General features: G+C 43.4%; 1 protein-coding gene across 8 annotated transcripts in view; it reads right to left on the reverse strand.

The window, feature by feature from the left end:
* The window catches only part of KCNK10 (potassium two pore domain channel subfamily K member 10), a 147288-nt gene that overhangs the window by 58661 nt on the left and 61072 nt on the right, over positions 1–27555 (reverse strand). For all 8 annotated transcript variants that reach the window (XR_011432032.1, XR_011432033.1, XR_011432034.1 and 5 more), the window contains 2 exons: positions 25209–25543; positions 6812–6929 (listed from right to left, as the gene is read on the reverse strand). Coding sequence is in view for 5 of the 8 variants with exons in the window: in XM_070249591.1 (XP_070105692.1) it covers positions 6812–6929; positions 25209–25543 (453 nt within the window). In the remaining 3 variants the exon portion in view is untranslated. The remainder of the gene's footprint in view (positions 1–6811; positions 6930–25208; positions 25544–27555) is intronic.

A 27555-nucleotide genomic window follows, 5' to 3' on the forward strand; every position in this document is an offset into this window, starting at 1 on the left:
TGGCAGGTACAACTCTTAATGGAGGCCACCAGGCAAATAACACAGTTACTGGCTACCATCTGAGACCCGACCAGGGGCTCTCACCAAAGTCGGTAGAGTCAAGTGACTCAATCCAAAAATGCTCAAAGACTGAAAATCTACTTGCATTCCCTAGTTTTTGGTCAGAATGCTGTCATTTGCTGCCCTTCCCCAAGTGATGGTTTGTAGAAGAGCATCCTCACAAAGCAGTATCATTCCTCCAGCTTAGGAAAGCTAGTTGCTGGGGCCCAGCCAGTGGAGTCAACATTCAAGGGCTGGTGGGACTTTCTCATGCCAGCACTAGTTACTGAGAAAGGGGACAGGGTGCAGGGCGCCCTCAACAGAGACTGAGCAGCGTCTAGTCTTTCTTCTGGCGTGGCTCCTGGTTTGGAGAAGTGCCTGAATGCATTCCCTTTTGCTATACACTTGTAAATCTTTCTGTATATCTGAGCACAAGAAATGCTTTTTAAAAAAGAAGTGCTTTGATATCTTCAGATGAAAGGAACCTCTGATCCTGAGTGGTATCGCTGCATTTCAGAAAAGACTCTATTATTCCTAAGATCTCCCTATACACGTTCTAAATAATGAACATTTTTTGGTGTCTGAAAAGTACATAACGTCATGCAGCTCATGAGAGTCTTTCTGGAAAGTAATTTGGCAAGACTTTAAAAGATCCATGCCCTTCCACACAGCAATCCCTCGGGGATCTTTCCAAGGAAACAACCAGAGATGAAGACCACACTTTAGGCACAAAGGTTTTCATCGTGGTGTTACATGAGCACAAAAGTGGGAACAGCTTGAGCCTCCAACAACATGTGATTGTAGAGTGGATGGCAGACCTAGTGGAATCCATCAAAGACTATGTTTTTCAAAGAAACTTAGTAATATAGGGAAATGTTTACAAGATTATGTTGCAAATTATATGAACTCAAGCAAGTAGGCTAATGTTTGCGTATTTCACAAATAACGAAAAGACAGCTCTTCAGCTGCAGCTGCTCCACTGTCTGACTCCCAAATTGCGGAAAATTTCTCAGAAAGAACTGGAAGAATTAGTGAGCTCTGAGCTTTCTTATAAGCCTTGCTACCACATGGGATGAATGAATTTACCACTAAATAACTGGAAAAAAACATTATTTCCTCACCACATTATTCTTACTAACATTGACTAAGGTTTTCCTTAGAATTCTCTAATTATATCACTTTATACAGACCCTCCACACTGGAGTTAAAATTTAGCCAGCTAAATGGTATTCAACTTATAATATATTCTTTTTCAATTACGAGAAAGAGAGTGGAGAGAAAATAGCATTTTTTCCATTGACTAGAACAAGGACCCAATCTCTAGCGCTAACACTGAGCCATGATACTGAAGTGGATGTGGGGTTAGGATTGGGTTTTATTTTTGTTTGTTTTTGTTCTATGCTTGTTTTGTAGTAGTTTTCTGTTCAGCATCCACTGTCCTTCAGATTTGGGGGAAGATCCCCATCCCGTGCCTAGGTATGACACAGGGTCGTGCCTCACACTATAGAGGCAGCACCCTCCCAAACAGCCAGGACATGGGGACATGAACCCAGAGGCTCATCCAATACGACTTGAAATCTAGAGCAAGTGGCCCAAAGGAGGTGGGAGATGGCAACTGCAGTGGTCAGCAGGGTTGGGCATTGGCCATGGAGGTCAGAGGATACTTACTGGCCCTCTATCATCTCTGACACATAAGTTCATATTAGTTAGGATTTTTTCAGTTTTAGGGAATAGAAAGCCCAATGCAGGCTGGCTTAAGCAAAAAAGAAATGCACTGACCCCAGTAAATATAGGGAAATTTAACATTTCTCTCTTTTTTCTTTTTTTTTTTTTTGTGCTGGAGAAGATTCACCCTGAGCTCATATCTGCTGAAAATCTTCCTCTCTTTTTTTTTCTTATGTGAGCCCACCACAGCATGGCCACTGACAGACAAGTGGTGTGGTTCCATGCCCAGGAACCGAACCCAGGCCACCAAAGCAGAGTGCACCGAACTTTAACCACTAGGTCATTGGGGCTGACCCTAACATTTATTTCTTAACAATTCATGAGTACCTCCATCCAAGCCTCAAGGGATGTGAGTAGGATCCCATCTATCACTCCCCTTTTCTTACTCTGCTTCTTTAGTGTTAGCTGAATTCGAGGTAGAGCAATCCATCAAGGGAAGAAAATGACTGGCAGAGCTCTGAGCCAATTCCTTTCCAGATTTACCTCCAGTAAGAAAGAAGGGAAGGCACTTCCTCCAAATACCAAGCAAAAGCCCAGAAATTCAGGTTCTTGTCAGCCTAATCCAGATCTCATGTCCATCTCTGAACTAAGGACTGTGGTCACGCACATGCAAGGCAAGGGATTTCTTAGTCTAGACAAGGTGATTCTTCACCTGAAGTCCAGGGGCCAAGCGTGGAGAAGGGGATCATTTGGGAAACGGTTATCAGGACAAGGATGAATAAGTGAATGGATGCCGGGCAGCAGAAACCAAGGATTAAGAGTCATTTGCACAAACTCGAAGATTCCAGGGTAAGCACATAAAAAAGGGCAGAAAATGTTACATATCAAATGTTCCTCATCAGGCAGTTGGAACCACCATTCCTCAACCACATAAGGTCATGGGGGTCAATGAACACAGTTGTTCAATAAACCATGCTCCTGGGATCCTAACAAGTTGACACAATAATACCATCAACGCACATTCCAATGTAGCTATAGTGTTTTTCAATGCATCATACAAGCCATGGATTTAGCCATTTCATAAAACAAGAAAGTTAAGATTTTCCTTTTTCTGTCTTCTTTAATGTACACTAATGTCTCATAGATCCAATTCTAGGTACTAGGGTGCATTTTCCAAAACGCACCTCTCGACGTGGCCCAGACTTTCTCAATTTTGATTATTTTACTATAAATCCTCCTAAAATGCATGACACACTTCCCCATCTCAATAACCAGACTTTGGAACACAATTTAACCTGACATGTGCCTTCTCTGATCTACTAGAGTGATGCGCACAGGTTCTATGGAGGATTATAGCACTTTTTGTCCTCACACCGCACGGTTCCAGGCCATCCTGCTTCCTTCGCTGAGTGCTGTGAGACTGTGGACTATTACGACCTAACATAGTCTGGAGTGTCTGAAAAGGCTTCTAGACCCCAGACCCACTAGTGTAATGCACACCTCTAATATCTGTAATAGCTGATGTTAACATATTTGCAGATTTGCAAGTATGAACATACGATGTCATGTAATTACATTAAGAGGCTTTCTTTAAAAGAATGACAATTCTCTTTCATCCCAAATTTTCTTACTGCACACAACTCTCTTGATTGCACCTATGTAGAAACAACACAGCTCCTAAAGGCTACATCTAAAGACAAAAACAAAACCTTTGCCTCTAAAACAACCCTTAGCCTCTGGAACTTGTGCCAACAAGAAGTTGAGCATCAAAGACGTGCATCCTCAAGGAAGGCATACTCTCCAACACTCACTTAACATGTGGGCAGGAAGGATAAGGGAGAGGGAAGAACTTCCCAGAAGGCATGGCTGGGCCTCAGAGAGCAATAGATAAGGGAGTTCCTCCCAGAGAGTATAAACAGGTGCTAATGAAGGAATCCTCCCACTGTGAGGGCACAGGGGCCTCCCAATGCGTGTCTGTCATGGCTACGGACTGGTGACTACTGCGTGTCTCCCATTCTTCTGAATGAGAATTTTTATTGCAGTGGGATTTCACTATTGTATGTGAGCAGATAACTCTCAAACTCATTTTCAGCAGAACTGGGAGAGAGATCTAATCTAGAGATTTCACCATATGTGTAAATATTACCCAAAGAAACTGAGATTGGACAGAAGCCATATGGGAAAAAAGAAAGAGAAAAAACACAGAGAATGAAGAAAGGGCCCATCAGTGGCAAACCTCAGAAAGTGCCAGCAAAAATCCAATTATGAAGGTGATGGTCTCACCTTGAACTTCAAAAGAGATATTCTTGTTTGCACCAAGTGTGGATATAGGGTGCAGAAGGGTAGCAACAGAAGCCTTCATGAACTTAATCTGGTCCAGAAAAACAGAAGAGGCAGGACTATATAGAGAACAACACAGGTGGGCCATATTTGCAGGAAGCCCTCTGTCTCTTTGGCAGCCGGAAAGAGGAGAGTCTTGGGATGTGCTACCTGGAAGGTTACCCAGCCTCTCCCTGCTCTCCTCTCCCCGGCCCCATGGAAACATTCAGCAGATAGCTGGCACAGGAATCTAGTTAGTTTGGCACACATATTTTAAAAAGAAATTCGCCCAGCATAAATATAAAGCTTCCATTAAAAAAATCTGAGGGCCAGCCTCATGGTGTAGCAGTTAAGTTCAGTGCACTCCATTTCGGCAGCCCAGGGTTCCTAGGTTAGGAACCCAGGCGTGGACCTACACCACTCATCAGCCATGCTGTGGCAGTGACCCATATACAAAATAGCAGAAGACTGGCATAGGTATTAGCTCAGGGGCCTCAAGGAAAAAACAAAAGAGGAAAACTGGCACAGATGTTGCTCAGGGTGAACCTTCCTCAGAAAAAAGAAAAAAAATGTGAAAAAAAACAGCAAAAGTTACCAATGGATGAAAGACACTCAGCAGAAAAATGGTGCCCCAACCAGACAAAAATTGTGACCAAGTATGAAGTAATTACCTTTGAGAATCTTCACAGAGAAACCACAAAGCAGAAATGCAAGAAATCAGGAAAGAAACGGTGAGACACAAGTGAAGAGGAAATGAGAGCTAATGGGATTCAGGAAAGAAATAGGAAAACAAATCTGCTAATGATCACAAAGATAAAAATAAAATTGGAAGGAGCAAGTGGGAGAATAAGCACTGTGAAAAATACAAAAAAGGAGTAGAGAGGATAAAATTACCACAACAAAAACCAAATTTTAAGAGTTAAAAAGAAGTAGAGGCCAGCCTTGTGGCCAAGTGGTTAAGTTCACACACTCTGCTTTGACAGCCCAGGGTTTTGCCAGTTCACATCCTGGGCGTGGACCTAGCACTGCTCATCAAACCATACTGAGGTGGTGTCCCACATAGCAGAACTAGAGGGACCCACAACTAGAATAGACAACTACGTACTGGGGGGCTTTGGGAAGAAGAAGAAGGAAAAAAAAAAAGGAGCAGAGGGAAAATGATAGACATAGAAGACAAAGAAGTTATGATATATTTATAGTTGGAATTCCCATAAAAGAAAACAAAATACAGCAGAGAAAATGAGAAGATGACAATCAAGAAAACCATCCTAAAATAAAAGGAACAAAACATAGTAGTGTTATCCGATGAAAAATAAAGAAATAATCATTTGAGTAGCTGAGCAAAAAGATCAACTCACTTATACAATGAAAAAATAAATTGGTCTGGCATCAGATTTCTCTATGGCAGCATAGGCATCAGAAGTGAAATAATACCTACCAGACCCTTAGAAAAGAAAACGTGAGTCAAGGATTTCATTTCCAGGCAAAATGCCCTTCAAGTGTAAGGCTACCATTTTGAACAACGCAAGGATTCGGAATATTGCTCCCATGAGCCATTCTTAAGGCAATGACTTTAAGATGAGCTTCAGCCAAGCACGTGATGATGAGGAAAACCAGGGCAAAAGGACTACAGAGAACAGTGACAATGTTTAACTGTAGAACCATGACTAAAAGCAATATATCAAGGTAACAGAACAGAATGTAAATTCTATATCCTGATGTTTTAGAATGATATGAGTAATAATTGGTGGCGGAAGAGGGAAAGAAGCTGAGATGCTGAGCAAGTTCACTGGCTGCATTATAAGTAACAGCTGAGAGCCAAGAGTTATCATTTAAAGTGAGCAAATCATCTAACGGAAGCATACACATATTTAATAATTTAAAAGTAAACAGTAAAAAGATGGTGTCAACTAAAATTGTGTGGTGGAGAAGGAGACAGAGATGAGATGTCATCACCTCCACTAGAGAACTAAGAGATACTGCTTAAGGAACAGAGCACTGAGGTTATTATATAGAATTATAGTTATAAAGTGAACCCCCAAGACAAAAATACAAAACTCCCAAGTATCAGGAAAAAGATACATACAAATATACTAAGACAAAAATTGGCGCAGGAAAGAAGTAATCATAGATCACCACATGATCAGTTGTGAAGAATATTCACCTAGTCAAAAAAATTCAAATTAGCAAAAAAATGTTCACTTTTGATCTAATTAAACTATATTGGGAAAAGAGCCCTTCTACAAGGGGGCAGGGAGGAAGAAAGACAACTAATTCCTCACCTTCCACAAGGAGAAGTCAAGAAATAATCTGAAATGCAGGAAGTGGCTATACAAGTGTGGTATTTAAAGACATGGAGATGAATATTAAAATAACCACACAAAAGAGATGAAAGCTGTTGCCCTGAGGAGACGAAAAAAGGGAGAGGGGCAGAGACGGCTGTTTTTCATAACAAACTTTGTAGAACATTTTGGTTCTTTCATATATAACTTTAATAAAGGAATTTGAGCTCACCTGACCAATTCATATTTTGATATTTCACTCTAACCTTTTCATCAGGTCCTCCCAAACTAAAGGCTTCCTAGTCTTTCACTTTGAAAAAGGGAATTCTTCATTCTGCTTTGTTTTTTATTGAAAGTCACTACAACTGCTACATTAACATGATGGTGTTTCATAAGCCTCCTTTGAACCTCAAATTGCCACATCTTCTATGAGGACAAAACGTGGACTGAGCACCATGACTCAGGATGGCCTGCAGAGGAAAAGATATTAGCAAACGAGAGGATACCTATGGTGGTGATGACAGTTCCAGCAAAGAAAAAGGCACTTCCAAGGTCCCAGTGACTGCTGTTGTTGGAAGAATTTCCTATTGGACTTACTCCTGCGTTGTCAGCATCAAGGGCATGCTGCAGAGAAAGTGAGAAAGCATGAGACTCAGTTAACAAGTTTAAAAACAAAAAGCTCTCAAATGATTTCTCTCTCAAGAACCTGCCATGACCTACAGAGGACTGGTTCCACGGATGAGAATACAAGCCAAAGTGAAATACTATGCACCCACTTACAAAAATTAGAAAATCAGTTTTAAGTGGAAAAAAAATTAGGATATATAGTATGGTGCAGTCTATGTAAAAATTGCAGGCACAGGATTTATGCAATCCAGGCCTGGGTTATTCAAATGCATACAGATCTGTTGTGCATATACATAGAAAGACGTCTTAAAGATCATCATCCAAGTGGTCATTCCCGGAAGGCAGGATTTCAGTTGCTTTTTGCTCTTCCCTTTTCTGTTTTGTTAGAATGTTTTACACTGAGCTTGTTTCAGAAGTGCAGGAGTTAAGAGCTTGGGCTCCTGGTCAGACCATCATGGCTCTGCCCATTATTAACTTCAGAACCTTGGGCAAGTTAGTTAAACTCTCCAAGCCCAAACTCCCTCACTTGCAAACTGGGGATAACAATAGCTTCCCCCACAGAGTTGTTGTGAGGATTAAATGAGATGATCCATGCAATGCACTTAGCTCAGTGCCTGGCACTGAGTTAGAGCTTAACAAACAGTAGTCAAGTTCATGATTGTCATTTCACTCTCCCCCAACACACACACACATACTGTTCCTTTTTAAAAGAAACAACAAGGACCCTTCATTGGCTACTGGATTTGGAATCCCACACACTTTAAAATTCCCAATAAATTGGCGACGTTGATGCTCAAAACTCGTCTCACACTACCATAAAAGCCTCCAGCCGGGGCAGGACACTCCTCGAGTCATTCCCTCACACCAACGGGAATTCGTCCAAACCCATCCCCATCCTTCAGGGTCTAACCCAGGCTCCGCTTCTTCCAGGAGACTCAGTCTGCGCATTGCAGCCCCCACAGATGTTCCCTTCCCAGGGCTCACACTCTGCACCAAGTATATGTAACTGGCTTTTGATCACACCCTCCCCTGCTGAAAATCCTTCCCTAGCCTCACTCAGCATGCACAGAATAAGGTGGAAAACCCCTCGGCAGCCCTTCCTAAGCTAGCCCCTGCCAACCCCTCTCAGGCAAGGGGAGACGGTAGCAAGAGCTTTCAAACAGGTGAGCTGTGGTGAAGAAGCAACAGGTGGGGGCTTCACAGGGAGGGGACAGACATATGAGCTACTTCTAGAACAACAAAAAGAGACTCTGATTCCTGGACAAAATTGGAATAACCCCATGCAACTAAATATTGAAATGTAATTATATTTATCCTAGAGAATGCCCATTAAGCTTTGTTAAAGCAGGAAGATCGGTTGCCACAAATAAGATCACAACTGAACAAGTCAATCATCCTTACATTTTGCCTTCATTTATCTGAGCTATTTCAAACCCTCCAGACCAGGGATCAGCAACCTTTTTCCATAAAGGGCCAGATAGTAAATATTTCATGCTTTGTGGACCACATATGGTTTCTGTTGCATATTTGTCTTTTCTTTTCACTACCCTTTAAATATGCAAAAACCATTCTTAGCTCACAAGTTGTACAAATCAGGCTACAGGCTGGATTTGACAGACCCCTAGGTCATTGACTGAACAATAGAAAAAGATCTCTTTTGTTAAAGTCTTCAGTTTAGTCTTTCCTGCCTCTAAGAACATGAAATACAACACTGGCCACTGTTTCTAACATAAACCCTGGCACTCCAGAATTTAAAATCTGGCTGCATGGGATGTGTACAGGCTGCCTTTGCCGATGGTTATATCAGCCTAATTGACAACAATCACTTATTCATCGGGAGCTATGCTCTGCTCTGCTTCAGAGGGAAGACAGATGGCGAGGCCTTTCTGGTGGTAAAATATCCACTTTCATTATGCTGACAGCGTCATCAGATCAAACCACAGGCCTTAACTAGTGTTTATATCTTCATTATCTATTCGGCTCTGATGGGCCCTACCTGGAAATAATACCTCAGGGACAGCACTAGGTCTCAGTCACTTAGGTGGCCTCAAATCACACCATCAATACCTAATATTTACAACTTCTATGAAGCTGCAAAGAGAATTTGGGTTCAATCAAGTCTCAGTGTACTGAGAACTGCCCATAAACATCACTAGGAGACCCAGTGCTGCATATAAAAATACAGATTTGCAGCAAAGACAAGCAAAGATAATTATTTATTTCATCAAAAAGCCCAAAGTAAGATTCCTTTTCAATTTAATCTTCTTGAATTATGCAATTTATAAATATTTAATGTTTACATATGTAACCCTCAAGGAAAGTGTTTATTATTTGAAAGGAAAGGAAACTAACATTTCTTGAGCTCCTGCCTTGAGCCAGGTGCTTTAGAAATGTTATTCTATTTTATCTTTTCCACAACTTGTGTGTTATTCAATTTTATCCTTTCTACAACTTGCAAGAAAGTAATATTATGCCCACAGGAGAGATAAGGAAACAGGCTCACGTAAGCCGGAAATGGAGAAGCCAGAATACAAACCCCAACTGGCCCAAAGCTACGGTCTTGCCCTTTCCTTTATACATGACCTCCTCTTCCCCCAACTCCATACTCACCTACAGACAGAAATGAGCGAGAAGGACTGCCATTGTCCCAGAATTTAGGCAGAAAGGACCTCACAAGGGATGGTTTCTAATGAGATAACTTCCCTTAACATGTAAATGGAGGCACCAAACTTCATTTGACTGTTGGAGCTGGTGAGAGCTTAATTGCTCTACATTAAAAATAAAATTAAAAAATAAATTAAAATGGGGAAAGATTGACTTTATACCCTGAGAGGGAGGAAACAGAGAAAAGAGCGGGAATGTCCAGAAAAAGGAGGAGAAGAATGAAAAAGAGAGAAAGGAGTGTCGAGCTTCAAGATCAGCTGCAGCAACACCGGGGACTTTGGAAGGGCAGGGCCATCTAGTACCCAATTTTAACTTGCTTTATCCCTGTGATATAAATTTCTCTCTCGCGCCCCCAAATCTTCAGTAAACTGGGCTACACACACAAATGTCTTGGGGAAATGGTTTTGTGGAAATTAAAATATAAAGGTTATTGTGGGCACAGAGCATGACTGAGAACCCTCCAACAAGTCGCCAAGCTCTTGGCGAGGCTTTGGACAACTGCCAATGCTGGGAATGAGGTTTGATTCTATCTAGAGCTTCCGGGTCAGAAAGACTCCAGCAAACAACCAGAATTAAAATGAATTGGCAAACTCAGATTATATACATACAGGGAAAACCCAGTATAAACAAACGGTTATCACTGGAATTAATAGCATCATTTCTAACTCAATAAGCATATTTCTGATTGAGTTCATTGTTCGAACTTTATCAATTTTCTAAAGTATTTTCTAATGATCTTAACGGTTTGAACTCAAGTAAAATATTTCAAAATTAAATGCATTTGCTTTTAAGTTTTTTTTTTTCTTTGCAAGCAGACTACAAAAGCGAAGATAAGCCAGCCAATTAAAAATGTCTAAGCACATAGACAATGAAATGACACAAATGAGCCACGTACAGTTTGGCTTAAAAGATCAATTATAGGGTAGAGGTTCAACCAACATCAGCATCGTTTTAGGCCACAATCTCAGACTCAAGGAGCATCATATGCTCACTTACAAGTTCAACTATTATCAAATTCAGAGGGTCTTAGGAGGACCAAAAACAAATTATACTCAATGTAATGTGAGAGCTTCAAGCTTCAGGGAAACGGTACCAGAGATAAGAAGGCATTGCTTTAAAATTTAATTCCACTCTTTCTTGAATTTTTCTTTTTAGCATCTAAGTTGGAATTTCCAGCCCCCACCCGAGTACTCAATAAATGGTTCATGAGTGAATCGTTAAATCAGTAACAAACGAATGAACAAAGTAATGTAATAAATTTAGGCACATGATCTTCCCAGAGGTGTGAGAGGAAAGCAATTTACTTCTCTGCAAAATCAGACAAACATAAGAAAGTAACCCAACAAAAAGAAATATAATGACTAATATATTTTATTATATTAATAACATAGAGCTGACTTCAAGAGGGCAAGCTCTAAAAGACTAGAATGTAGTTACCAGGGGCTGGGGGTGGAGAAAATGGGGAGATGTTAGTCAGAGTACAAACTCTCAGTTAGAAGATGAATAAGTTCTGGGGATCTAATGTACAGAATGATGATTCTAGCTAGTAAGACTGCATTATATACTTGAAAGTTGCTGAGAGAGTAGGTCTTAAATGTCTCACCACAAAAAAGGAAACAGTAAGTATGTGCTATGACGGAGGTGTTAGCTGGTGGCAATCATATTGCAGTCTACAAATGTATTAAATCAATATTTTGTACACCTTAAACTTGCACAATGCTATATGTCAATTATATCTCAATAAAACTGGGAAATAAATAACTAAAAGAATCTGTTTCTCTCTTGCTCTCTCCATCCTCCTGCTCCCCTTGCATAGGATCACCTGAGACATGTAATAGAGAAACTGCAGCCTTTCACACAGTGAGGCGGGTCTGAGGTTCATGTGACGGAAGAGAGAAGGGGGGAGGTAAAGACCCCTCGGAGGCTCCCCACCACGTGCCCCCAGTGCTGTAATCCCATAAGGCAATGCCAGGCGACATAAATCACTGTTCTGGACGGCACGAGATACCATCATGAGTGTTAGCACTACCCTGGGATGAATGATGACCCACAGGGGACCACTAACTGTCTGTGGCTTTTCTCCTATGATCTGTGTACTCGGTGAGATAATCTGTTTCTCTGTTTCCTTCTGTGACACCAAAAAGAGAGACAAACAATGGCGAAGCAATAATCACTCAGCTCGTCCGAGACTGGCTGAAGAATACAACCAATTGGAGCCATATGCACTGACACTAATAGCTGGGTGATCGTCTGATTTATTGTGCAAACCAGGACCCTTGCAGAGTGAAAAGGGGCTGTGTGCATTATCATGTTGGGACCACAGGACAGGAGTAACCCCGTCTGCACAGTCACTTTACTAATAGCTTGCACCACTGGGACAAAAGGAAAGGACCTCATCTGAGGGAACACAGGTGGCTCTGTGTCCTAGTCCCGAGAGGACAGAGGGCATGGTCGGCAAAGGGATTTATGAAGTAGATGTTTAGCCAGGGGTTGAGGCAGGATGAGGGGACTGGTGTGGAAAGTGGCTTCATAAACGTATTAAAAGTGAGCATACCTTCAGCCATTACTGGACAGAAGAAAAGCCACAAACCCTGTGAGACAGAGAAAGGCAACTGGCAGACACATTCATTACAACTCAAAAATGCCCCTAATGATTCACAACACTGACAACAGGCGAGCAGCCTCTTCCCACCTCCGCACACATTGGTGGCGGAAGGGCCTCAGGTGAGAAATGGCAGCATGACATTAATTTGTTTGCCACAGTTGCTTTTTATTTCTCCTGCTTCAGAAGTATTTCACATATAAATATTTCAGAGCAGCAGAAGGGAATATGCTGGGGCTGGGGGAGGGGCAATTTTACCTCCAAGTGCAAGACCACAGCATATTTCAAACAGTGGGAGGGAAAAGCTAGAAAGCGGATGCTATTGGAATTGTGAAACAGGAAGATCACGGTCCCAAATGCTGGAAAGGCAGCTTCTCTCCACCCTCTGTGTTCTTTCTCCCCATCTCAGACCCTCTTGGCCCAGCTCCCTGCCCTCTGGGAGAGCAGGATGACTCCCACCAGGCTGGGACCCGTCAAGTATCTATGAGAGGTCGAGGGGGAAAGGAAGCAGGACTGATGTACAGGTGGACTTGGGGCCTGTGCTGGCCTGAGTGGACTGGCCATCCTAACAGCCACACCACCTCAGAGTCTCCCACAAATAAACACTTGAAAAAAACAGGCCAGACCATAAAAAGGTAAAGACAGGTACTTTCAGTGCCACAGTGAAGATTATGATGGTGTTTACTTTCCTGCTGTCCTAAATATCCAGTTATGTGCAAATATTAGCCTTTCCTCGAGTCCCCGGAAAGTCAGGCAGCAGGCGTCCATCAGAACTTTACAGCCTGGTTATAAATCTAAAGTGAAGGCCACCTGCAGGATGCACAGGATGAGTGGAGAATCTGTTTGGAGAATGGGAGAAACTCAAGATGAGCAAGACCACACATCCAGAGCCTATGCTAAGACAAGCTAGCTTTCCTTGCTACCACTATTAAATTCTTGAGGGGACAGGGAGAATGTTCTAGAATTCAACTCATTAGCACCTGAGTACATATTAATGACTAATCTATCTAAATATTGTCATGTGGGCCCAGGCCATATTTGGGGGAGCTCTCTGACCTTCCAAACTGTGCCTTACAATGTAGAATTTATTTTCTCTCTCTCTTTGACTACGTGGAAGGATGAAATAAGAGAACTTTTAAACCACAAGGAAAGCATCGAGCCCACTAAGGAAGCAAGAGACGTATATGTGCTCTGGTAAGATCAATAAACTTTCAGAACAACTAACCATCACCTTTCATCTCAGTCTGGACTCAGCCTCAACAGACTGAATAACAAATTTGCCAAGTGATGTTGAGAAATCACCCTGGTCCTGAGAAAAATGTTTGATGGATGCCCTGCTATCTCTGCACTTGAGATTCTACCTATCAAAGATGAGTCCGTCCAGCTTCTGGGGGAAAAAAAAATTTACTGGGCTACAAAAGCAGCTGCGGGAATTCTGATTCATTGCAGCATGAGCTAAATCAAAGATTACTATTCCTTCCGTTGACACTGCACTGGCGAAAACCTGAAATTTAATAGATGATAAATAACATCACGAGAAAGGGATGCTTCTGCTATCTTGTCTTCATTGTAGCTATTTATTTAGACTCTTTCTTGCTTTTGAGTGCTCAATATTAATCTGAAATTAATATTTCATTTTCAGTGCCCCCTTACAGAATATGTCAGCACCTGCTACCAGCACCTCTCTCTGATAAGCACAGTTTGATGAAGGGGCAGGCAAGGAAGTGGAGACAATCCCAGAGACTTCGAAGAAAGCTCTAGAATACTTTTAAAAATAATCATAGTAGCCAGCATTTGCAATGTGCCAGGTTCTTATCTTACCTTATCTTATTCAGCCCTCACAAAAACCCTGTAAGAATCAATCCTATTATTCTTCGCATTTTAAAAACAAGACAACAGAAAACAGAAGTAAGTTGCCCTCAGTTGTAATTGTTAATAAATGGCAGAGCTGGCACAGCTTAAAAGTCCACTCTGTTAACTCTGGCCCCCTCCTATCTCCACAGATAGCTCTGTGTCCAGCTTTCAAACATTTTTTTAAAGTTTTTCTGTTATGTCACCTTCTGCCACCCGAAAAAGGACAATATAGAGAAGTAGGAATTTGTGCTTCTGGTTCCCATTTTTCAAAGAACAAAAGGTTAAACCCTCACTTACTCAGTAAAGTTAACCTGCATCAGCAAGCTTTCCATTTCTTCCGCCCACTTCCACCGAGAAGAAAGGGAAAATACGTGTTCTCAAGAGAGACTGAGAAGCTATTCTTTTTTTTTTTTTTTTTTTTTATTTTTTTTTTCCTTTTTCTCCCCAAAGCTCCCCGGTACATAGTTGTGTATTCTTCGTTGTGGGTTCCTCTAGTTGTGGCATGTGGGACGCTGCCTCAGCGTGGTCTGACGAGCAGTGCCATGTCCGCGCCCAGGATTCGAACCGACGAAACACTGGGCCGCCTGCAGCGGAGCGCGCGAACTTAACCACTCGGCCACGGGGCCAGCCCCTGAGAAGCTATTCTTAATGCAGACCTGAATGATAACTCATGTCCTTTAAATAGAAGATATTGATCCAGCCTCAACACCTTATGTGAAGATGCAAAGCCACGTTCCTCTAGAGTACAACGAACAGATAATCATTACTGTCTGTGGTCTTCTCACAGGTGAATGACGGTCCTTTCGGGGGATCTCACAGGTTGGGTCAGAGACTCCTGCTCCATGAATAGGGGCCTAAGTGTTTCGTTATCTTCTAGCACCAGTCACCTGAACTCTAACTACCCAAGCCAAGTGGGTCTCCCCAACCAGGGGTAGAGCATCGTGGTTAAAAAGCACAGACTCTGGAGCCAGACTGCCTGGGTCCAGATTCAGTTCTCCCTCTCGCTTAAGCTCGGGAAAATTATTTAACTTCTCTGTTCCTTAGTTGCTTACCCTCATCTCAAAGATCATTGTAAAGATCAAATGACTTAATATACACAAAGCATTTAGAGCTGGGTCTGGCCATAGTATACACCAGGCAAGCGTTAGCTAGTGATGCAATTAACACTAGACTAGAAGCTTCTGGAGGGCAGGGAGTAGGCATCTTGCCTACTAGCGCCTAACGGCACCTGCTTCATGACAGGCACTTAGTAAATATTAGCTATCTAAATGAATACATTTGACTATAAGTAATGAAAATAATTGTATGAGCCACACACCATCAAAATCTCATTAAATGAGATTTTCGCTTCAGTTTAAATGAGAAGCAAACACAAGCACATTTGTACAAAAATGTGGACACAGTAGCATCCATTTTGAGGTTTTTGCTTTATTTTTGTGGGAGTTTTTTGGAACACTGAGTTCTCATTTGCAAATTCATTTTTCCGGTGGCAGGCCAACTTCCATTAGCTCTTTAATTTCTGGTTTAAAAGCTTTAGATCTTCTTCACTAAACAGTGATGGAATCAACAACCCCAGGGATAAAGACAATAATAATAATGAAGTGGAGGCCTGTAGAGACAGGCCGGGGGCTGCAGGCCCGATCTTGCATGCGTTGAACAATCTTCCGCGTGACCGCTTCGCTGGAGAAAGGGCAGAGCCGCTGACTTCAGGGCATCAGCCAAGGGGAGTCCCTTCAACTCATCAGAGCTGTGTCATTGGGCACAAAGAGCCCAAACCTGCACTCACCAGAGGTCATCTGCTAAACTTCCTGCACAAAAGGCTGCTGGGAAGAAGGGACGGCCCAGGACAGGGAACAAGAAGGCTCATCTGGCTCTGTACTCTGACTACAGCAAGGATTTCCACAGGCTGCTGAATAGATGTCTCAGGCGCTATACTTTCCTTAACAGCATTACCTTCCTAAACGTGTAAAGTTTTGGGGGCTACAGACACCAGGGGAATCTGCACATGCATAAAGACAGAAAGAAAACTTGAGAGAAGTACTCTCCACAACCAGACCAAAAAGAAAGGACTTCTATGGAACAGAAACAAACTCATTTTCTGCTTTGCTTCTGTGAAGTATCTAAATGAAGGGCTCTTGGTCTCCAAGATCTCTGGATACAAAAAGCACCATTGGTTCATTCCCCAAACCTTGAGCATCTTCTATGGGCCAGCCACCATGCCAGGCATTAGGGATGTATCAACAAAAGACACAGACTCAACCTCAAAAAGCTCACAGTCGTAGGAAGGAGACAGATGAGAAAAATGATGATCCCTCAGTAGAGTCTAAGAAGTATAGAGGAATATACTGGTGCTTGATGCTACAGGGCCAAGCAGGGCCACCCACCCAGGAGGGTCTGCGAAGGCTTCCCCCAGCACTTGAATTTTGGCACCTCTGAGGATAAATCAGAAATCCAGAGCAAAACACTTAACAGAGTGCCATAGTTGGACTCCACAAATGTCTTGTTGAATGGATGAATGGATGAATGAATGAATGACTTAAAACCAGCTCCTAACTACCACTGTTACCCTGGGTTTATATGTGGGACCAAAATGGCAATGTACTAATTGATCAGATATATCACCCTGCTGCCTGAAATACAGCCATAGCTCTTAGGATAAAATCCACATCAGGCCTGCACAGTTTGCCCCGCCCCCCATCTCCAGTCTAAATGCCTACCAAGTTCCCTTTGCTAACTGACCTCCAGCCACATATGCCCCCCTTCTCCCAAGTCCTCAGACATCCCAGCTTCCTTCTACCACAGCACCTTGGCACTCAGCTCCTTCTAGAATCTCCATCCTACAAAGTCATTCTCCTACTCACATGCCCCAAGGCTCGTTCTCCCTCTCCTTTGCAGCATTCATCCTGGCTTTACTTACACTTATTTGTGTGTTTATATGCATAAGGTTTGCCTCTCCCATTACCTATCAGGGTGACCATACGATTTATCTTTCAAAGCAGGACACTTCTGAGAGAGAAAGAGGCACTAACAATTACTCCAGAACCATGAAAACTGGGATGTGTGACCATCCTAGCTATAAGCTCCAACACGTCAGGGACCATGTCTGTCTTTTATTCACCATTATGTCCTCAGTACCTAGCACTGAGTCTGACACACAGTAGGTAATCCGTAAATTAGTTGAATTAATGAATGAACGAGTGAATGAGAGAGAGAGTGAGTGAGTGATTTGGAGCTTGGCAGAAGAAGAGAATGGCAAATGTCACAACCTTGGGAAATGTTCATGGATCTTGCAAATTAACCAACACCTTCTGCTTCTGGAGGGAACGGTTTGGCAGCTCATCATCTCTGGCCCTCTCCTTATCCACAGAATAGCAGCTTTGGTCACCATGACAACATCAAAGGTCCATACTCAGGACCACAGCATTGTATCCAGTCCTCTCATGCAGCTGCCCATATCTTAAATTAACTCCTCCTTGACCAAAGCATGATGGAGTCAGGCCCAAAGAGCACAGGCAGTGAGGTGAATCAGTATGCCAGAGGCCACAGTCCAGCACCTGGCCTTGGCACAGATGCTCTCTGTCTGTTGGGAAGTTATAGTAAATCCAGGAGAGAAAGGAGGAAGGGTTTCTGTGTAAGATGCAAGCAATGACTCTCACAAAGGAGCTTTCCCATCATGTCGTTCAAGCGGATTTTCCCTTGGTGAGGAGGAATCTGTCTTGATACAATTACGCCCTCTCTGGCCCCATCATGTCAAGCCAAGGACAGAACCTGATTAAGAGAGCATGGGCTTTGGAGTCAGAGAGATCCAGACTCCAGTCCCGCTTTTGCCACCAGCTAGCTGTGGGAACTTAACCAAGGTACCTAGCCTCTGTAAACTTGGGCAGTAGCAGTGGCTACTCCTTGGGATAATGGGAAGTGAAAAATGAGGCTCAGGAATATATGTAAATGCTTAGCCTTGAGCCTGCACCGAGTCAGTACTTAATAAATGGTGTCAACTAATATTCATCAAACACAGCTAGAGGCTCAAGTACTGAGCAAAGTATGTAGGACTCTAATCATTTATTAGCAAAGGATAAAAATCCCTAAGAGATCGTAAAACCAGGGGCAAAGGCCCTGTTCACCAACATAGAAAGTCACAGAACCAGCCAAGAAGGGGGAGCAAAGCAGGATGAGAAGGGACTCCTGCCCCCTATGCCAAAGGCTAATACTTCCAGGAAATTCCAGACCTAGCCCATGCCAGGCACATGAAAGCTTCAGAATTTCTTCAAAGAAGCTACCATGAATAGAAGGTGCCCATTTTGGGGTCCAGAGGGTTCTAAGAAGTTAAGTAACTTGCTGAGGCAAGGACTGAAGTATGCCAGGGAAAACAGTCAGGCTTCTGGACAGCGAGGTGACCTGCTCACCCTCCGCTGCCCCCAGGGATGCTCTCCAGCGAGAGGGGAGCCCTTCTTGCTTGCACTACAACTAGGCACTTAGAAAGGAGAATCCCATGTCCTCCCTGGTGGGCACTTCATTCAACACTAAACCCACCCCCACGAAACACCCTCCCTTCAACGAGGCTATTTCCTGGAGAAACTGCAGCCATATGACCACATGAGCTCCACTGCAGGCATTCAAAGTCTTCAAACGTCTAAGAATTCACTACCTGAAGAACAACTATATAGATCATCATCCACGCAGACTGAGCATCCGTCCCTTCCCCTGTCACTCAGTGAAGCCACCTCATGATTTTATTCTCTGAGGATTACAGAAGAAGAATGTTTTATTGCTTTCTCCAAGACCACTTATCACAGAAGTTTCTAAGACAATGGTACTGGGGACAGGGAAGTAAGCAATTGTGGCATGTGAGAGCATCACTGATAAAGAAGTTCTTGGGATGGAGTGACTGTCCAATCAACTTCATGGAAACTGTGACTTTGAAAACATTCAGTTTACGTTATTCCACTGACAAAGAAATGCAAGTACTCCAGGTATGCTTATCACTGTCTCTTTAATTCTGTTCCCTGTACTCAACTTTGGAGAAGAAAGAACAGGGGAAAGGAAATAAGGTTCCCCGAATGCCCACTATACACCAGACACTCTGCTAGACATTTTATGTGGGTTATCTCATTCACTCCTCCCCATGTTCCGAATGAGAGGGACTGTCCCGTCCCTTTAATGGAAGGACAAGACTTAGGTTCAGTGGTGGAAGGGACCAAGTCTACTTGTCCCTAATGCCCATGCTCTTTCCCCCCTTGACATCCCCTTCTTTGAAAATACAATAGTCCACATTTGGAGTGCAATAGTAGCAGGTCAGACCGCCCAAATCCAGAAAGACAGTCGAAATCCCTAACGATTTTTCCTTCTCCCTCCAGTCTTACCTTCGAGTAAAAGTTTTCAGAAAAAGCCCAGACACAGTGTACGGGATACGCACATCGACACAAATGAGCAGGAAAGCACAATGGTTAGACATACGGGCTCTGGAGTCGGGCATCCCAAGGCCCAAATCCAAGTTTAACCACTTATTGGCTGTTACTTACCTTCGGCAGGTTACTTGTTAGAATTTATTTGCTCATCCACGCAATGGAATGATGACGATAGGACCTCCCTGCAGGCTTGTTGTAAGGGTTAAATGAGCTCAAGGACTGATGCCCTTAGAATGATGCCTACGGGAAAGTAAATAAGCAACACGTGGGAGCTATTTTTCACTATTACAACAGCTCTGTGGGAAATATCCCTATTACTGTCATCTGCAGACTCCCTCCATTGTCTCAGGGGTCAGATTCTAGAGATGGATGGATCTCAGGTGTCCTCTATGGGCTGAACTGCTGAGGCCCAGCTCAGCATAGAGTGGCTTGCCCCAGGGCACGAAACTGGAAGATCAGCGTGCCTGATGTGGGGGAGCTGGGGGCTGGGCGGGGAGCATTAAATAACAACCAGACACAGCAGATACAGGCTCTTCCGCTCAGTCCCACTTGGAATCAGCGGTCATCACATTATGTCTCAAACCACGCACAGGAACAATCAAGGGAAACAGAGATCAGTGCAGCCAGCCCAGTGTCTGTTTAATAGATTTGAGGCAAGTGTCCCCACCAAAGCTCAGGATAAAGATGATTACCTAGGTGGCCGGGGTGAGCCCTCTAAATGGAATAGAAAATTGCTCCTGTTGCTTCCCTAGCCTCAAGCCACAAAGACACAGCAGCATGGGGTAAGCAGCCCAACCCAGCCCTCCGGGGAGCGATTTATGTGGAAGGGACTTTACACTTTAACAGGAGAAGCAAACCAAGAAAATTTGTCAATTAGAAAATTTAAGATTTGAAGACTCAGAGAGCATTTCAGAAACTTTCTTCTCTTTTCCTTTAGTAGAACCCCAGGATGCAAACACGTTACGGTCTTTCTGGTTGTCTTCTCTTTTGTCTTCCCTAACAAATAGTAGCAATCACAATAGCTAAAAGTAACTGAGCTGTTTAATCCTCAGCTCACCCTCACAGGTGGACACTATTATCACAATCTCCATCTTGCAGAAGCGAAGCTGAGGCCTAGGGTGACCCCCTGCTCACCCACATCACACAGCCCAGAAGCAGGCAAGAGATTTAACACAGAAAGGTAATTCCAGAGTCTGGATGCGTATCGCCAGGTGACGTTGCCCATGGGGCCTCTGCTTGAATGGACAGGGACGTTGAGCCCAGAGCAGGCCCTCCAGAAATCTTGGCTGAAAGAGGAATGGGCCATTTTTGAGTTTTCTTTGTCAGACTCTCTTAAATGTGGCTCCTTCTCTCTGTCTTAGCATCTCCCGCCTAGGATGTTGCAGTATTCTTCTAATTGGTCTTCCTTCCTCCAATTCCTCCTTCCTCCAACCCAACTTCCCCATTGCTAAGAGAGTTATTTTTCCAACAGAAAATTTCCATCATGTCATTACCCTGCTTAAATCTTTCAGTGACTCCCCACTTCCCACAGCATGAAGCCCAAACTCCTCAGCAAGGTTCTCTGGGTACCTCCTAAATCGAGCCCCCACCCCCTCCCCAGCCTCATCTCCTACCACCACTGCCTATACCTCTCAGCTCAAGCTACACCGACCACTTGCAGCTCTCTCAACGGACCTCACATGATGTTGGGATTCCCTTTACCATGGCCAACCGAATGAACCCCTCCCATATTCCTCGTTTCTGTTTTAACGTGTGGTGGTGAAGAACCTGCGATATATGTTCAGACTGCCCAGGAGTGAATCCTAGACCCTCTGCTTACTAACCAGGTGACCCTGAGCGTATAACTTCACCTCCTGCTGCCTCAGTTTCTTCATCTGTAAATGGGCAGAAAAGACTATCCTCATAGAATGGTTGTGGGGACTAAAGAAGATAAATAGTCACAAAATCCTCCCTATTTACCTCACTGGGCATTTTTCCACATCCTTCAAATAGCTCCATTCCAATGAATTCCAATTATTGGTTTACATGCCTCTTCCTCCAGGTTTTCTCAACCTATTGACATGTTAGACTGGATAATTCTTTGTGATGAGGGGGCTATCCTGTGCATTGCAGGCTACTTAGCAGCATCTCTGGCCTCTGCCCGTTAGAGGTCTATAGCACTTCCCCAGTTGTGACAACCAAAAACGTCTCCAGACATTGTCAGATGCCCTCTGAAGGCAAACCCCCTCCCTGCTAAGAACCACTGCTTGCAACTCTGAGTTCCTTGAGTAGTACTCTAAACAGCGGCAGCTGCAATAGCTATCTTTTTATGAGCGTTCACCATGTGCCAAGCATAGTTGAAAGTTCTTTTCAGGAATTATAGAATTTAATCCTCTCAACACCCTAAGGGTGGGGGATTTTAGGCACATTTTATGGATAATGAAACAGGATCACAGAGACATTAGTAACTTGCTCAAGGTGCATCGTATTCTCACCCTGTCCATCCCAAAACCTAGCATGTTACCTGATACAACCGGAGTTCAGTAGTAATTTAAAGAATGGATGGATGGATAGGTGAATGGAGGGATGGATGGATGAGACAGTCTCCTCCATAATAGCAATCTGTCTTTCTTCACTTTCCAGGGACAGCGACCCTTCGGTCTCCTCCAGAGTCCCACGGTACCTGGGAATTCATCTGTAAATGGGCACAAAAGACTATCCTCACAGAATAGTTATTCATTGGAAAATCTCTCCCCAGATGGGGCTTTCCGAAGCTATCCAGGCATTTCATGGGGTTAAGCTGTCCTGGTTACCCTGTTTTTGTTATTAATAGCATGAATCACACCTTCCAACTTAGCTTTATGAGGGGTCATTCAATCCAGCCACGAGTCCCGACATTACATCGATCTAATTTTCTACCTATCAGTCACTCCGTTCAGACTTTGGTGAGACACAATAATACTATTTCTCCAGCTTAGAACACATCACACTGAAACCTCCCCCCACGAAATACTGTGTTTCTTATGAGCACTGTATACAGCGCTGCTCAGAAGCGTAAAGTGAGCACATGGTCCCCTGATCCATAAGTGTGGACATTTTCATCCTATGAAGGAATCAGTGAACTGAAGGGTAAACCATAATGATGTGATTCTTGGTTGACACATGTTCAGCATTTAAATCTGCTTAACCTACAAAAACTGTAGATAAACACAAGTATAAATCCTTAAATCACAGTGGATGAAGATCTTAAAGTACCCCAGGTCCAGGACTGATAATGGGTTTAGGGGGAAGAAACAGAGAAATGCTTTCTGTTAGGGAGCAAGGAACGCCGATGTTTCTTGATTCTGCTAAAACTCTAGAAAATGTTATATATAAAGCAAATGTTTAAGAGAGAGTTGAGCTTATGATAAAGCAAGACTCCTCCTTAAAGGGCTTGTGGACTCACTGGGTGCAGCAGGGTAGAGTCAGACAGACCTCACTTTGAATCCTGGCTCTGCCTTTTTGGCAACTGGAAAGTCACTCAACCTCTTTTTAGCATCTGTTTCCTCATCTGTAAAATGGGCATAATAATACCAATTTAGAGGGCTGATGGAAAGATTAAATGAGATAATGGGTGTAAGGTGCCTGGTTCATAGCCTATGCCTAATAAAGGGTAGCTTTTTTAATTGTTATAAAAATGATCTTAAGAGCTCACACATCCACACACACCACATTTCACAGAGAAAACTTTGAGGTCAAAATATGGGATGGGTCTTAATGGCAGCACAGGAATTAGAACCTCTACACTCCCCCATCCTGTCCTTCATTCTGGCCTCTGAGCTCTTGCATAAAGGAAAGAACCAAAGAATGGGCAATACAGAAATACTGAATTAATACAAATGCATGCATAAGCTCAGCTATCCCGTGGCATCACCAATGTTATAGATTTAGTTTGACATCTCATTCCGAAAGCATTTCTCTATTGAGCAATAATTAGATGCAAAGCAATGCATGGGCTACGCATGGATGCAAAGATAATAAGACATGATCCCTTTCCTCAAGATCTCACTGTCTAAGAAAGGAAAAGTCAAGGATGAATCAAGACTCAATTCAGACGGCCTTTTAGGTTATTATATGTATTGCAACTAAACAAAAAGATCTCACCACATAACACAACATATATAAATATAATTTCATTCTTAGTTAAAACTATTCCAGAATTATTTCCTCCATTCTCTATGGCCTTCTGTGCCTTAAATCTGGCACAGATTAGTACAGCACTCTCACCACCAGATTTGGTAGCATTTTCTCATGAAAAGAAAAAAGAAAAAGACAAAGCCATCCAAGAAAGAGTGATATGAAACACTGCCATTGGATTTTAGCATTTAAAAGTTTTATTTTTTAATAAAAATTGTAGGGCATAGGTATGAAATCTTACTTACTCCCGGGGAAAAAATGTGTATTTTTATTTATCTAAGAGTCAAGTCAGATTATCAAAACTAACTTAAAAGAATACAGTTACTACAAAGGTGCCAGATCATAAGTAGCCTCAAAATTCCCCCACCCCATCAGTACAGTTTGAAAGAGATAAATACATACATACATAATAAACTAGCCCAGCCTTGCGAAGCCTACAGAATCCTGGATTGTAGTAGCTGTTAGAATTTAAGCCATTAGATAATCCCAGACCCAGAAAGAATTGTGGAAGCCATCTTTTCTATTCCTCTGCCTTCCAAACGTTAGAACCCACAGGAGGAAGAGACGCTCCCTTGCCTCCATAAACGTCAGCACCTTCCACCATGGCCTATTCTTCATGGTTCGGGAGGGTGTGTAGGGTAGGGAATCAAACTTCAGCCTCAGAGGCAACCATCCTCCCTCACCTCCAAGGTGAATCCCTCCACCCGGGCTCCCCACCATTTCCCCTTCCTCCCCCGCCTTCCTCCTCCTAGTTCTCTCTACCTTTCACAGATTCTCAAGCCTCCTGTTTCATTTCCTCCCGTCACACCACCTTAGATGACTCTCTGCTCTCCCACAGCCCTTCCCAGGCCCAGCTCACCCCTGCCAAGGCCACCTGCACCCTCTGCTCTCATTGCCTTGCTTCTATAGCAGGTAGCCCAAAGTTCTCTGCTTCTATGTTTTTACGGATCTTTTTTCCTTAATATCTAAGGGAGGTAAGGGCCTTAGCACACTGTGTGACACACAATGTGTCCAAAAACAGCAACCTTGATTATTACTCTTACTGCTATCCTTATTATTCATCCCAATAAATCCACCTAAATGGCTCACCCACGTCGCCAACAGCCTCCTCATCTCACATCTGGTGACGTTTTCTCTATTCCATCCTCACTGACCTTGGGCTGGTTAATACATCCCTGCTTGTTTAAAATTCTTTCTTTCTTTGGCTTCTAGGGCACCCTCTTACCCCAGCATCTCACACAGACTTCAGAACCAGGAAGTTAATCAGCATACACAGGTGGACTTGAATTTGGAAACCCAAAGCCCTTTTGCCTGCTGCTGCCTCTGGCCACCACATCCAAAAGCAGGTGATGCAGAACCCACCCTGCTCCCACATCGAGGCCATTGCACATGTGGCCCCCACTTCCCCCACACCGTCATGTGCCTCATTCTCAGGCTTCTTTGAGGTCTCAGCTCAAATGTCACCTCCCCGCAGAGGACTTCCCTGACCATCGGGAGCGTCTCAACCAAAGGCAAAACTCAGGGACCCAGAAAGACAAAATCGATGCTGTCCTCTCTGCCCACAGGTTGTTCTCTGGTTGACTCACCCCTGCTCACCTGGATCAACGTCTCCAGCTCCTGTGGGCTCACACAGATATGATCCCGCAGGAATTCTGCCTTCTCCAAGGCGATGGTATTCTTCTGGCTGCTCTCAAAAGGCTGCTCCAGTGCCCGGAAGACGAGACCACCAGTGACGAGGTAGACCACCACAACCACGAAGATCGCAACCACTGTCTTCCACTTCATGACGGTCTGCAGGCCCCCCTGGGAGGTGCCTTCCATTCTGGCTACCACCGTGGCTCGGGAGGAGATGGAGAGGCGTGGGGCCGGGTAGTGCCCGTTAGTGGCACCCTTGGGCTGACACACCGGGGGCGCAGCTGCGGGAACAGCCACTGAGAAAGAGGGTGGGGAGAGGGGAAAAGAGAGCTTGTTTATAAACACAAAACGCAAAACCTGTCAGAAACAAAGCACAGATGTTTTTCTCGAGCCAGCGTTCACATGTGAGGATCAAAAATTGGTTCACCAAGTCCACATTTAGGGAATTTGATCAGTTGCTAGGTGCCTGTTTGGGTTCTTAAAAAATAAGACCAGGAGTCCTGGTTTTTAAAAAAATCACTATGAATTGAGTTTGAAATACTTCTATTTCTCTACAAGCGTCTAAATTTGAAAACCATGTCTCTGTTATTTATAATTCATCTCTTCCCTTAGCTACCTTGTTTAAACGATGTGTAAGATACACCATAAATCACCATATTTGAAAAAGAGACATATTGCTCAATTTGGAGAGGACATAAATAGGAGAGGGATACCCAACTATTCTATCCAAGTACTGAGGGCTAGGTGATACCAAGAGCAGAGAAGAAAGGAACAACTACCAAGTTTAAAAGTCCCTTTTATCCAGGGCTGTGGTCACAAAACCAAAAAATGAAGGATAAGCTTGCCGTAAGGGAGATAAGTCAAAAATCAGACAGAGTAAGGAAAGTTTGGGTTTCTGAAGACTACTAAAGGTGAAGAAAAAGAAAGGCGGCCATACAAGGAATGGAAATAATGAGTGATGTTTTATGCCAATTAACTTGGTTTCCTGAAAAAAATAAGAATAATAAAATAGATACTAAATGTATTCCTCAAGAGAAAATGTGATGAGTTAGATGTAATCTCTCCTGATCTATTTGTAATAGAATTTTTCTTCTATTTTCTTCCAATAAGAAGCCATTGGAAAGAAAATTTCCCCTGGTTTTCAGAACACATCAAATTCTCAAAGGTCCCTGGTCTCTGTAAGGGCAATTTCATTACCTTGGAAATAAATATGTTAAGCTGGAGGTTTTTCTGGAACGGCAGGAAGTTCAGGGTATGTTGTACACATAATGCTGTCATGCATTTCAAGAAATCTATCCTGTGCAACAGCGCATGGCCGCTTCGCTTCGATTTTGTTCTCTCTTTATTATACTAATGTTTATTATGGCCTCTGTCGTGGTGCAGCCTGGCTGTTGTATAAATAAGATATTGAGACAACAAACCTAATTACCTAAGTGGGGTGAACAATCCCACTCGTGGGAACTAAACTGCTCAGTCTCTGCCCTGGGAAGTTCGGGGTAAATAAAAGCACAGGGATGTCACTCCTTGTTCAAAGCACCAACCATCCTGATGACACTTGGCCAGAGGGGTGGCCAACTTGAGGAATCTAGGTTCGTAAACATCTGCCTTTCCTCCTAGAGCTTCAAAATCAGCTTTTTTCTTTGGAAACAAAGGTGAACATCAGCCTTTTATTGTACATTATTCTATCAAATAAAATCATTAAATAATACATTATATTCTGACTTACATGAACACAAAACTCTCTCGAATCTCTGATTGAAAGACTTGAGAATTAGAATCAGCAGCCTGGGCACTATTTCTTGCTAACCCTTCCCTAAAGATGGTATATTCAGGTTCCCACTTTCCCTGTTGACAGCCTTGTCTAGGGCGGCTTTCTTGCAGCCTTGCCCGAATTTCCCATTCATTCGACCTCCCCATGTTATCTCAATGCCTTGTGCCTCTCACCATCTCCACAGCCACTAGCCTCATCCAAGCCATCATCGCATCTTGCCTGGACCAATCCAGTAGCCTGCTATGTGACCTCCTCGCATCCACTTTCACCCACCTTCTGACCCATAAGTCTGGGCTTAAATGCCATTTCTGGAAACACCTCCTCCCCCTCTCCCCTGTTCCCTCTGTGGTCAGCAGAATAATGACTCCCAAAGATGTCCACATCCTAATCCCTGGACCTATGCCTATGTTATCTTCCATGGCCAAAGGGCCTTTGCAGATGTGATTAAGTTAAGGATGTGAAGATGGGGAGATTATCCTGGATGATCTGGGTGAGCCCAATGTAACCACAAATGTCCTTATAAGAGGGAGGCAAGAG

Source organism: Equus caballus, chromosome 24 (genome assembly GCF_041296265.1).
Source record: "Equus caballus isolate H_3958 breed thoroughbred chromosome 24, TB-T2T, whole genome shotgun sequence".
Lineage (NCBI taxonomy): Eukaryota > Metazoa > Chordata > Mammalia > Perissodactyla > Equidae > Equus > Equus caballus.